This window comes from Cupressus sempervirens, chromosome 5, assembly GCF_028749045.1.
Source record: "Cupressus sempervirens isolate cs-2001-9-10 chromosome 5, ASM2874904v1, whole genome shotgun sequence".
Taxonomy (NCBI): Eukaryota; Viridiplantae; Streptophyta; class Pinopsida; order Cupressales; family Cupressaceae; genus Cupressus; species Cupressus sempervirens.
The window spans coordinates 445224247-445238613 of record NC_143122.1 but is presented as its reverse complement, the minus strand read 5'-3'; the positions used below and the strand labels follow the sequence as shown (position 1 = coordinate 445238613).

General features: G+C 35.5%; 1 protein-coding gene across 1 annotated transcript in view; it reads right to left on the bottom strand.

Annotated features, from left to right (window-relative positions):
* Positions 1 to 304: 304 nt before the first annotated feature.
* Positions 305 to 14367, bottom strand: part of LOC149556701 (uncharacterized) — a 32726-nt gene continuing 18663 nt past the window's right edge. Inside the window, exons 4-6 of the mRNA XM_089831163.1 lie at positions 3767 to 3938; positions 3517 to 3624; positions 305 to 3424 (exon numbers count right to left, since the gene is read on the bottom strand). Of these exons, the coding sequence (XP_089687289.1) occupies positions 623 to 3424; positions 3517 to 3624; positions 3767 to 3938 (3082 nt within the window). The 3' untranslated portion in view covers positions 305 to 622. The remainder of the gene's footprint in view (positions 3425 to 3516; positions 3625 to 3766; positions 3939 to 14367) is intronic.

Below are 14367 nucleotides of genomic sequence, written 5' to 3'. Positions count from 1 at the left end.
TAGAAAACATAAATTTTGGAGTCCGCAAATTCCCCATCAAATATTGACGGAACCAAACAAAGAACAGGAATACGTAGCCCCATTTTCTATTCCAAAATAAGCATTCTAGAATAGCTATTCCTATTCCCACAGCCAAACGGGATGTTAATGCTGTGGGAGTCCTGCATCCAAGAAGGCTTATTCCGGATGGGCTCATTCCCAACTATTTAATAATTAATTAAATATAAAATTATTTATTTAATAAATTATATTGAAAAAATATTAAATTATCAGATGAGGCATGCACACACTCAAAAAGCATGACTTCATACAAAAGCAATAGTTAGCATGACTTTATACAAAAGCAATAGTCGATACTCTTAACCTCTTATTCTACAGTACAGCACTTTCATGTCCTATCACAGGGCATCCGGCAACAGAAAAAGCTTTAATACCACTGGATAAGCCATCCGAAAACATGCTGATGAGAGAGAACCAAGTACAAACCCATTGAAATGAAATACAACGATTCTTGAAAGATTCACAAGATTAAACCTGAGCTAGTGCTCATGATCTTGAAGTTAGGCCAAAAGCAGAAGAAACGAGGGAGATAAAGTGATGGTCATACAGTAGAATGAATAGGCTATTCAGAATTGCTTGCTTGGCGCTGCTGCTTCAAGGCTGCAAACCGAGCAGTCAAGTCATCACAGTCAGGAAGCTTTGGGTGGACATGTCGAGCGCCAGGAACACCCATATCAGATACACTCTTGACAAGTTTAGCTTTCAATGAATCTGAGCGAGCAGGAGATTTGCTAGGCAATGATATTGTTCTATAATGTTCTTGATGCCTTTGAGGGGCCACTTCATCAACAGCATTCACTGATTTCTCAAGTCGATCCTCGGGAATAAAATAAGATGGTTTAGGAGCCCGAGATGAAGGTGGCAGGTGAGGATGAAGCCTATCACTTGTGGCATGAGAATCCCTCGGAGGCCTGGGAAAGTTTTTCATACTTGTTGACTCCAAATTTTCGTATTGAATCTCGCGGGTTCTTTGTTTGCTTCTGGTTCTTTGTGATTTTGACTGTTGAATATCTTGCCTTCTACCTTCTTCAGGAGAAGGCTCCTTGTCCTCAGATATGCCATTAGTTCCGGTGAACACATGATAACTATTTGTCTGGTCGCTATGCTGAATATAGGAATCATTGGATACGGGGACCTTTTGCCTCCTTTCAGATTGCATCCTGTGATATCTATTTACGTTTTCAAATCCATCAATTTGATGGACATCCTTGACTCCACTGGCAAAATTTTCTCTCTTATCTGATGAGACCATTTTGTATTCTGGTAAAGTAGAATTATCATTGATTGGGCTGCTTTCCCACTGACGACTATCTAAATGCCTCCTTTCAGATTTGCTGTCAGTTATGTGAGTTTCATACATGGACGACCCTAAGCTATCAGGCTTTCGGTAGCGGTAGTCCTGTAACTCTGGGTGTTGATTACCATGATCACCATTAAATTTACGTGAATCTAGGGAACCTTTCCTCCCGTATTGTGGTTTGTTTTCCTGTGCTTGCCAACCTACATCAGATCTCTTTTTAGAGTCAGCATCTAATGGATATGCATATTTGGTGTGTTCTCTTGTAGAATTTGGCTGCCACATATTCTGCTCCTCATCTGATGAATTATCAACACTTTCACGAAGATTCTTACTAGATAAATACACCGGATTCTGTGATCTTCCATTGTCTCTGGAAGGATGATTCCTCTTCTGTTCTCCTCTGTCCCCATGCTTATGTGAATCATATGGTACCCTATCTAATGAATTTAAATTGCCTTTGTTTGTCTCATACAATGATTCTTGGAAAGCATAGTATGTCTCGTGCTGTTCTTCATTATCTGCTGGTTGAGAAACATTAGCCACCCCGTAAGGCTTCCTGATCACAGATCTCCTATCACCATTATCAGCTTCCCTCCTGATACTATGCTTCTCATCATATTCATCAGTATAATAAACTCTTGTCCCACTTCCTCTGCCACGTAGCTTTTCATGTGCCTGAGACGGACCCAATCCTGCTTCATATGTTCTATGATGCTTATCAAATTCCGGAGGACTTGAATCTAATTCATTATGATATTCATAATTGCCATCAGAGCCATGCCATTTATTATGCAATTCATTGTAACTTTGACCTCCAGTGTACCGTGATGTTGAATCCCACTTTTCAGGATAATCTGCAACCACCTTAAATGTTGAACCTTCCTGGGGTTCCAAAAATCCTTCACCATATGCCTTCCTTCCAGAGCTCTTCTTCATTGATGGCTCAACAGAAGGATATTTTGAACCATTTGTCGGAAGCCTACAATTGTCAATTTCATCAGCATGGTATATGCTGTCCATTCTAACATCATGGCAAGTAGACCCAGAAAGCATTTTGTTTGATTTTGACATCATACTGCTTCTAGTTTTAGACAAGTCCTGATATTCTGACTTACAGCCCTGTAAAGAATTGCTACGGAAACCTTCACAAGGCTTGTCAAACATTCTAACCTCATCGTTTTCAACACAGGATTCTTTGCTTTTAGATGTTCTATTGTGCCCCCTATGTCTACTATGATGTACACCATTTTCTCCATACTGGTATGATCCATTGCCAGGTTGTACCGATCCTTCTCTTGTGACAGAATAGTTATCTGGAAACCTCCTATTCCGGAACTCCTCAGAAGCTTCCTGTAAAGTTTCTCCATCCATGTTCAAGTAAGATGTTCTGCCTGTAGGCTTACTTTTGCAAACTGCACCTGATTTGATTAGTGTAGCTGATTTCAAGGCAAGTTCTTTCTCAGGTATCTCATTGTTTTCTTCCAGGAAAGGAACATTTGGATACCCCTTTTTACATTCATAAGGATCTTTGATTTGCTCATCACAAGTGTGCCTTGAATTCTTATTTTGTGAAGATCTATTGTAGCCATGTTTTGAGTCTTCAACAACTTCCTGTCTTCCTATACTGGTATTGAAAGACTGGTCAAGATTTCCATTGTACTGCTGCTTATATGAAGTCCTTTCACAATCAGCAGCATGGACAGGGTCAGCAGCAGATTTCTGCACATTTCTCCGTGAGCTAGCAGATGGTTTTGGCTTCGCTGCTTGAAAAGTCTTGTCATGGTTATTTGAAATAATACCAATCTCTTCAACACTGCTAGACACAACAGGAATGTCTCTCTCATATACATCTTCACATTCTACTTGCCTTAAGTCTTCCCTTCTAGTGGACATTGAAGTTTTTTGTTTATTCGTGTTTCTAGAATATTGGTTCTCTAAAATTTTACCGTTTTCCACAGGATGCACCACAGTGCCATCCAAATTTGTTTTCAAGGAAGATGGAATTTTCGACAAGCCAGCTTTATTATGGGAAGAAATTGAACTCTGCTGTCTTTCAAAAGCATCCTGCAAATTATATGGTACTTCATAGTTGAGGTCAGAAATGAAATAGAATTACAATTGCAAGAGAGAAGAAAACAATGTATCATGTTTTCTACCTTGAAATTTAAACGCTCCCACTGCAAACCTGCTTTCTCAGCTATTTCTATCATTAGGCTCAATTTTGCATCATTTGTTGGAGGCCCACCTGAAAGATTCTCTATAATCTATACCACAAGAAAAAAGGAATACTATTAGGTTTACATATCTCTTCACAACAAGCGATGGATCTCATTATAGCCATAAAATTGTAGAACAGAAAAATGCTACTGACAGATTATCAAACCAATTTTATGTAATAAGAAGCACCTGTTGGTTCACACAACAATCAGAATGCATTTCTCTTGCTGCAATTGCGAACTCTTCTCCATATATTGTGGCAAAAACACCACGCAAAGACTGTAATTCTGGGATTTCTGCACACCTTGCAGCAGCAAAGATCAGGCTTGACACAGCTTCTTTAATGTTTTGCGGACAGTCCCTGTAAATTTTGTTCATTAGAGTAATGCAAAAGCCACCATAAATAATCTAGCATTACTGACTTGCTAGCATGCATATCCAATCTGCAGAACTACTTTAAGGTTGATTCTCAAATACATTGTTGTATTAGAAAAGAGAATGAAAGTAATCATATTAATACATGCTATATACACAGAACACCGAGAAACAAAAAAAGTTATGAAAATTCTCACCTTTTAATATTTTATTTTTAATTACTTTTTAAACATTCCTTTTATTGTATGCATCCTAAATCTTTAGACTGCTTAAAGACGTAACTAATTTGACTTCTCACAAGAACTCTTTCCCAAAAAACCAAACAAAAGATTGATATTTTTGAAAAGTATGTAGGCTATGAAATAATCGGAGAAAATGAGATATTGCTATCAAGATTCAACTATGTAGATTTTTTACTCAAACTCATTGACCCATGTTTCATGGGTAGTGGTTCACAATAACCCATCTCTCATGAGTATGAATAGAACACTTAGCACTCATTGCATCTAGGTGATGCTCATAGAGGTGAAGCATTGAGACTTCCTAGGAGGTCACCCATCTCAATACTACTCCAGCTCAAGCATGCTTAACTACAGAGTTTCCTCCATCATCAAGCTCGCTCTGTTTGCAACACCAATTGCAAAACCTTCATAGTGTTGTGCCTTATAAACAACGCATTCATTAGAAAGCCCCTAAAGCTCATCAATCGATAAGTAGGAGAGATTTTCCACAAGTCAAATTGTGATATTGCTATTCAAATTCGAAGCGTAGATTTTTGAGTCAAACTCAGTGGTTCACAAGAACCCATCTCTTATGAGAATGAATGGAACACTTAGCACTCATTGCATCTAGGTGATGTTTGTGCAAGTTTTGTTTGCATCAACATTTTGGATCTCTATTTCCTTATCTTGATGATGGGTGACCATGTGATCCAAAACATTGTCGTGCATAAATTGTAGTCAATTATTTCCCGAAGCATAGTCACCTAATTTACTGTACCTTGGAAACCTAATTATTAGGTTCAAATCTGCCAAAGTAACCAATAATTGAAGCGATTAGGACACACTCAAGGGAGCTCAATCATTAGTGAACATCCATTCCATTCTCACTTAGTTAAAGTGTTGTTACTGCTAGTGTTTTATGATCTCAACACCAATTTGTTTTAAAGGTTTGTTATAGCACATTTACCAGGAGACGTGAGTACTTGGAGATGCCAAAGATTGGTACCGATACTGATACAGCTAATTTTCACAAATAGATGGGTACTTGGAGAGGTCATTTGTTTTTCGATATAATTTAAAAATTTCTAGAAAATATCATGACATAGAACCTTTGAGAACAAGAACAGTAAATGTAAAATGAGTCATACAAGAACAGTAAATAATAAACGAAATTTCTCTTTAGGCCATTACAATAACAGGATTTCAGTCATACAACCGTTTATGACATATGTCCTCAAAAACTACACTGTCAGTAGATCCATTCACTATAAATTTGCATAGATTACTATATTATGCAGAATGTCAGCATGAAGGGTTATTTTATTTATCTGCATTCATTTTTTGCCTTTTAGCATGTTTTGCCCTAAGCTTGATAGCAGGAGAGGTCATTTTCTGGTCAAGAGATGGCTGGAGACAACAGCCAAGAGAACCTTGTGCGACAGGAAATTTCTGGAGACGTCTCTGGTACTGTAGATGTGTTACCATAGACATCTAAGGGGGTGGGAGATGGGTCTCCAGATAACCATGGTCAAAAGAAATAAAGCTATGAAACTGGTATACAATTCAGGGAAAAGCAGCATTGTTTCCCTTTATTTGGCTCGAAATAACAGAAACAGTGTTCCCACACTTTTAAATGCATTTTTCAGTGTTTTTTTATTTTCCAATTTTTTTATGATTAAATCCAAGTGAATAAATTACAATTATACATTTAGTTTTCTAAAGCAATCCCAAGCGCAAGTAACAGTAGAATGCATCCATAAGGGCAAAGAATGAAAACCACATTGCATTAGTTGGGTAAACATACAGCCACTTTAATCTTCAGTTTAAAATTTGGCAGTATCCAGGCATTGCATTGGGGAACAAACAATCATCATTCCTTTAAGCATACCCAATCAAAAACGCATAATGGATGGTGCTTAAATCAACATGCATAATTACAACCTGTCAAGCTCCTATTGGGGCAGCCAATTCGTAGCAGATAGATTGGTGCGACTGTTATCACCATTTATCTCTCACAGGTTGTTAGCAACATCGATATCAGATTCACCTTCGTCATTACATTATTTTGAGTTGTCACAAGGTGATCTAGCCAGGTTGCTCAAACTGGGTAACATGTGCTCTAAAATTTACATTAATTTTATTTCTGATTCAAACTTTTGTAGCCCAAGTTACTTTGTAGAAGTATATTCTACCAATAGCATTAGGCAGATACCAGGTACTTGTGAAAGTATTATCTCATGGATACAATTTGGTTTATCTCAAAAATTGAGCTCTCTAAGGTAAATCTCTTTATCTTCCAAATTGCAGTCTATTGCTCTCAATGTCCTCAATTTCTTATACAGTTGGCCCTTTATTAAGAAATTAAACATGATGACTCGTAATGAGGGCTAGCTTACTCTAGTTTATGAATCAAGATCGGTATCAGACCCAAGGTTCTTTTCTTAGGGAAGTGTTGTAAGTGATTTTGCAAGTTCATGTGTACAAGCAGAGGAAGTGGAAAAGATTTGTTGTAATGACCTTAAAGTCTGTATGATCTGAATCTCTACTTTTCTTAAATGGTTAAATTTGAAAACAGACTGTTTTCGCAATATAGATTCGATAAAAGAAAATGAACTCCAAATTTCTTTTAGACTGTTATCATTTTTCTCTGATCTGATTTTCCTCTGATCTTTCTGCGGAAGACAAAACTTGCACAATTAGCAGCCAACATTGCCATCCAGGCCAAGTGAGCTCAAATTCATGGGTTCATCAAATTCAATACCTTTGTAAACAGTTATTTAGTCTTATAGTTGGAACCAGAACTATGAAGCATCACAAGAAATGCAAAAATTCTTGATGAAGCAGCAAAAATCTTCAAGCTAAAGGCTGATGTTACAAGTATATCTCGGTAAATGAAGACTATTGAGGGTCTCATGAGACTCTTGAGGAGATGTTTACCAAGAGCAAGGGTAAAGCCCACTCCAACAAAGGAATTTTCCATGTTGAATCAAGTCTACCAAGGATGCTTCAATTTAAAGGTACACCATTCAAAGGAGATCTAGATGCATTTAAAATTGAAGCTTGACCATTTATCAGCACAATTACAGCTATATCTATGCATGCATACAGTTAGTTCGAACAAAAGATTTTCTTTGCTAGATTGAGACTAGCAATAGTCTTTAACATGGTTTGAATGTATCGTGTATTGAATGGCATTGAGAAAACAAGTTCCTGTTAACTCGTGAGATGAATTTAACAAATTGATTAAGAAACTAGCTTTTCCCAATATATCATAGAGAGGAAAAGTACATGAAGAGGCAAATTTTAAAACAAAAAGCTGGATAATGTGAGCAAGAGTACAATAGTGAATTTCAAATACGGTTTTTATAAATGGAGAAAGATGTGAGTATGAGGTGGTGATGAAATACATCAGAGGCCCTCAAAGCCATCTTTAAAGGTCAGTGTTGCCCTCTAAGCTGGTAGACATTGATGAAACATGCTTACTACATGTTTAAGACTTGTGTTAAGTCTAATTAAAATCAGTTGTGATAAACAAACATTGAATTGGTTTAGAAGTGAATGGTCATGTTTGCATTTGGGGACATGCCCATTCACCCTTACACCTTTCTGTGTTATATGTATATTCGATCTGCCCGACTTAACAAGGCATCGAAATCAATTAATGCAAGTATATCAAAGGATCGATAGCATCTCAAAATCAAGAACATTTTGTTATCTTTGTTATTTTTGCACTAACATATACAGATTCTGGAACAAATCAAATTCAGCGACATCAGTGTTTAAACCTGCAATCAAAGTTGTGCGTCAGTCAGCCTCACATTGAAATCTGGTAAGAAAACTTTACATGGTATCAGAGCCTTGTTAAGGAGAGATCTCATTAAGTTTAAGAGATCATTTCACATTAAATTGCAATCTCTCATTACTCTTCAAGATGACAAACATGTTAAGATTCGAACACCACATTACAAGTGTTGATAACTTCGAACATGGAAACTTCGTATAATGATGCTATTAAAAGAAAACAAATTAGAATCCTTTATAAGAGAAGAAATGGAAGAACCTAAAGATAATCCAGAGAAAACTCTATGGATCGAAAATAATGAGAAGGCCATGAAGATAATCGTGGATGTCATTCGATATCACATTGTGCCTATTGTGGCAAAACATGCAACAACATATCACATGTTTAAAGCTCTTGAAAATGCATTCATAGTAAATAACACTAGTAGAAAACTTGTTCTTAAAAGACAAATGAATAATATCAGCATGAATAAAGGAGAAACAAGGAACGCCTTCTTCATAAGAATCACAGAATTGAGAGATCAATTATCTTCAGTCAATTATGAGATTGACAACCAAGAGTTATCCCTAATAGTGTTAGGAGGACTATCAAATTCATGAGAGTCCTTTGTACAAGTGCAAGATCTAAAATCCCAAAACTAGACCGATTGAGATCTGATTGTCTTCAAGAAGAATCGAAATTAATGATGTGACATCCTGCTTTCTTGGGTCTAAATTAACATCTATCATACTCAAAGAATACAGTTATTACTTTGTTTCATTGGAAGACAGTTATATCATTCAGGTTCATGTGAATAAGATTTACTGCTAAAATCAGTTAGACAAAATTTTTAAACTTAAAAACTTGAAATATCATCAAATGAAATTATTACAGAAATTGAAAACTACATACCTCAGAAAACTGAGATCAAATTCAAACTAGGGATGCTTCTGCAACCACTCGGGTTAGTCCACAAATACACTATAACAATTTCACATGACAACTATCATCTAAAAACCGCTCTCTTAAAATCAAATGATAATTACAATTAAATACTTCTACTAGTTTAAATTAGGGCATCACATACCACTGTATCAATTAGGGCATCATTTACCATCGGTTCATTTAGGGCTTCTGATACCACCATCTGACTTAGGGCTTCCAATACCACGGATTCATTTTAGGACTTCCACGACCATGGATTCAATTTAGGGCTTCAAGGACGACGGATTCAATTTAGGGCTTCTCCGACCACAGATTCAACTAGGGCTTTCGATACCATAGATTCAATTAGGGTTTCCAATACCACTATATCATTTAAGGTTCCAGCTGTCACACAATCAATTAGGGCTTCGGATTTCATTTCCTTCTTATTACTTATTTGTGCCAGTAACTCAAGATTAGAAATATACTTATATTCGATATTCATATAAATGAAAAGTAATTTATGAATCTATCCCTTACATCTAAGTGTAAAATAATGGTAACAATGAAATATCTCAATTTAATCTTACCTCCTCATAACTAAAAGTGATAATACTTGTTTTCGTTAGACAATTGAATGCATGGCTTATCTCTGTCTAATGCATGTCCGGCATCTTGAAAGAGGTGAAACATTATCAGGGGCTTAACCACCCAACCTCGGACCACAACATATCCCCACACAATCTCTAACGAGAAAGGCCCTCCCTACCCAGAATTGACAAGGGTCATCTTACCATCCACTGGGCTTACTGGTAGTTAACTCACCATACGACTTGGCAACAGGAGATCACAATAGCAAGAATGTGCATGGGCTATTAATTAATTCATATTAGATGATAAATATTGAAATGTCATAACTGATACTGATTCATATTATTGGTGATTCCTTTCTCACACCTAATCACCCATCTTCTTGGCTACACAGCCGGGTGAGTCCCAAGTATTCGAAATTCTCGAAGCAGATGGCTCTAACAATTATTCAAAAAGATTATATACAATCATTATTTCACATTTTGTGATTATATTCTTTAAAGATCTCAAAATTAACAACATTCTTTCTAAGTGAATCATGCATAAGCTATAGAAATGTTTTATGTATCACTATATGAATACTAATGTCAACCTCTTTTTGTTGGTTCTCTTCACCTCCTCACCCTATTCAGGCCTCCAAGCCGGTGATTCCCAAGTGTATTCAGATTAAAGATCACAAAGATATTTTACAACTTCTTCACCACATATTGGCATCTTCGCTTGGTGAATTCCTTGGTGTTCACTTAATGAAATATTTATAGATGCCAATCAGGCTGTAATGATTAAATACTGGAATGTTATCTTCTTGTCTTGAATCATAAAAGAACTCAGAGATATTATCTTGTCTCTATAAAGAAATTACAGCAACTTAAAATCAGAACATGGGAAGCACCGGACTTATTATCTGTAATATATTTTTCAAATAGAAATGACAGATTTTCAAGATAGATTTGGACAATTGCATATTCGGATATCATAAAGATAGCAGACTTGAAATAGAAAATATTGCAAAGGCAACCGACTGATCTTAAGAAGGTCATACTGAATATGAAAGACTTTAGTCGACTTCAATCATTGTCTTGCTTCACAATTAATTTAGAGGCAGACTGAAAAGAAAAATGAAATGCTTCAATCTCAGATCGCAGACACTACAGTTAATAATAACACACTTGTAATGTAAGATGAAGATCATGTACGTCTGCTACAGGAACATTTACTTATGCATTAACAATTATGAACAAATGGAAATCGGTTTCTATGAATGCAACATGGATCCTTACGTGACACTGCTTGGTTACTGAGTAGCGTGGACGATTGGAAAGACCTCCAATCCGCGGCAAGTCTATTCAGCCGTATGCAAGATTATACCCGCTGCTACCTCTGCAAATAATTTTTATTGCTAGCTAGGGAAATTCGGATGTAAAAGGCTTGAAAGTATAGAGTATTAATGGACGCCAAAGCAAGGAAAATAAGAGTGCCGAGATACATTAAATGGTTCCTAATATAAACTTGAACCGACCTTATGGCTACCCAGAAGTTACAAAGATCATATTCAAAACTTGCACAAATCGAATAAAAGAATAAAAAGAAAGGAGAAGGAGAAGAAAGAAAGAAGATAAAAGGTTTTTTAAAAGTTTATAATTATTAAAATCTAATAAGCAACATCACTTAATTAATAAATAATAAAAGCCCGACTCTATGGCTTCCATCCATTTCAATAAATCTTACGAATTCCAACCATAAATTTGACTTAGATCCCCAAGTAATAAATTGATTAAAAACATAAAAGAGAAAAGGAAATGATTAAAAAGAGAAAAGATTATAAAATAGCTCCAAATGCCAAATATTAAATTGATTCCAGACCAAGTGCTAATTGGCTTAAAGCGAGGAATAATAAAATAGAGTTATAATCCAAACGTTATTAAATTATGAACATTATTATAATCTTATAGGTTCATATGAACATCATTTTATTAAATTATAATAGTGCCGAATCATTTATATATTATATGCATGTTTATAAATATTAATTAAAATAATATGATGAAAGATATATTAAAATCCTTTAAGAAACATTTTATATTTTAACTCAACTATTTTTATTTTTATTATTTATTTAAATAACTCATGCAGTTCCACAGATGTATCCTATTTCAAATCGCTAGGTCCTCTACCTCTCTGCCCAGTGATGGTGATGCCCTACCTAATTCTTTTCTAACAATGCTTCCACCCCTTCGACATGCTTCCTACAAGGAATTTCTTAGTAATTAAATTATTTATTCATAAATAATTATAACAGTTAACCTTTCATCTTAATTCCATGAATTCGCAATTAACGATCAACTAACATGTCATCTTCACTTGAAATCATAATGACTAACTATCATACCATTTTGCCAAATTATATCAAATTAAACTACCAACTGACCTCATGTGAACCTCAACAGCTATATTTCAAGCTAAGTCAAAAATTGGGATGTAACAAATGATTAAAGGAAAACATAAAACCTTAGATGAAAACATTCATGTTCTTAACACCAACTCTCATAAGAAGGGCAAGAAGAACACCAAAAAGAAAAGAAAATTTCATGGAAAAGGACAGTCAAAACAGAAGAAAGACTTGTCCAAAATTCAATGTTTCATATGTGATCAATATGGACATTATGCACTAAACTGTCCTAATCGATCAAAACTTCAAGCATCATTTGCCAAAACTGATAAATCAATCGAAGGTCAAGATTCTGAGAAATATGCCTTCTACTCAACATTCTCTAGTCAAATATCAACCAAGTCCAACACTTTGATAATTACAGTGGATCTTCAAGACACATCATTGGATTTCAAGATAACCTAGAAAGCATGCAAATAGAAACACATTAAGTTATAATTGGGGATGATTATGCACATTCCGTAAAAGGAGTTGGGACCTGCACCATAAAATTGAAATCCGAAAATCTATTCAGCTTTCTGGAGTTCTATATGTACCAAGTTTAAAAGGGATTTCTATATCAGCACTTGAAGGTGATAGTTGTAGAATTACATTTATGGAAGGTAAAGTACTAGCATGGACTATTATATGAGTTTTGCCCTAAGACAAATCTTGCACTTGTTCATGAGACTTCAGATTCAAATGAAATATGGCATAGAAGATCAGGTCATATCAACTTTCGTGCTCTAACATCTATGGAGAAGTCGGTAACTAGAATGCCCAAATCAAGTCATATTCACAATGAATCCTGCAAAGGTTGTGCCTTGGTGAAGAACACTAAAAAGTCATTTCCTCATAGTTTGAGCAAAACTAAAGATGTGTTAGAACTTAGAACTAGTGCACTCTGACCTATGTGGACCCATGGCTACACCATCTTTAGGAGGGTTCTTGTACTATGTGATATTTCTTGATGATTTTTCAAGGAAGATATGGATATACTTCCTTAAGTGCAAAGAATCTGAAGAGATTCTTTCTAAATTTAAAGAATTCAAAACTATCACTGAAAACTCTTCAAGAAAGAAAATTAAAATTCTTCAAACAAATAATGGGAAAGAATACACTTCTGAAATATTTAAAGAATTCTGCAAACTTTTTGGGATTAAGAGAGAGTTTACAGTTCCCTATAATCCTCAACAAAATGAAGTTGCTGAAAGAAAAAATAGAACCATTCTAGAAGCTGCTAGGGCTATGATATATGATCAAAACTTGAGCATGTCATTTTGGGCTGAAGCATCTAATACAACAATCTATATTCAGAATAGATGTCCTCACTCACATTTGGACAACAAAACTCCTGAAGAAGCATTTTCAGAAAAGAAACCTGACATTAGTCATTTAAGGATATTTGGATGTCCTGTGTATATTCATGTACCTAAGGAGAAAAGGACAAAGTTAGAGCCTACTGGAAGAAAATGAATTCTTATTGGTTTTAGTGAAACTATAAAAGGGTACAAAATCTACATACTTGGACAAAAACAAATAGAACTTAGCAGAGATGTCATCTTTGAAGAAGATATTGCTTTTAAAATTGCCAAAATCTCAGATGAACTAGATACAGATGACTTATCATGTTCTCTAGAAAAGGCTCCTGCTCCTAAGATTCAGATGGAGTACCCTGAATAGACTTCAAATGAAAATAAGATCTTTCTTGAGACTCAAGAAGAGAGTCTTGATAATAATTCTAAAAGGCCTCTTTGGGCAAGGAAAATAGTAGAGGAAGGAGATGAATTTGCAGCACCTTAAGGGTCATTCAGAGAAAGCAAAAGACCTCAAAAACTAACATACAATGCATTCATGTGTAAGATTCCAAACTCTGAACCTTCTAATATTCATAAGCATTTAAACATCAAGTTTGGAAAGATGCAATGGTGGAAGAATATCAATCCGTACTAAAAAATGATGTTTGGTATATAGTTCCTAGACCTAAAGGAAAATATGTCGTTTCGTCCAAATGGCTCTTCAAAGTTAAGTATGCTGCAAATGGTAGCATTGAAAAACATAAAGCTCATTTTGTGGCTAGAGGATTATCTCAAAAGGAAGGAATCGACTTTGAAGAAACTTTTGCACCAATTGCCTAGTATACATTAGTTAGAACTGTAATAGCCATTGCACCAGCTAAAGGTTGGAAAATTCATCAAATGGATGTAAATACTACTTTTTCTAAAAGGAACAATTGAGGAAGAAGTGTACTTGGAACAACCAGAATGATTTGTGACTCGTGATGTTGCCTCCTATGTATGTAAATTGAAAAGGGCTCTATATGGACTCAAACAAGCTCCCCGAGCCTTGTATGAAAGGATTGATAAATATCTTCTAAGTCTTGGATTCACCAAGAATGATGCTGGTCCAAATCTTTACTTTAAAGTAACTAAAGGTGATATGTTGATTCTAATTCTTTATGTTGATGACC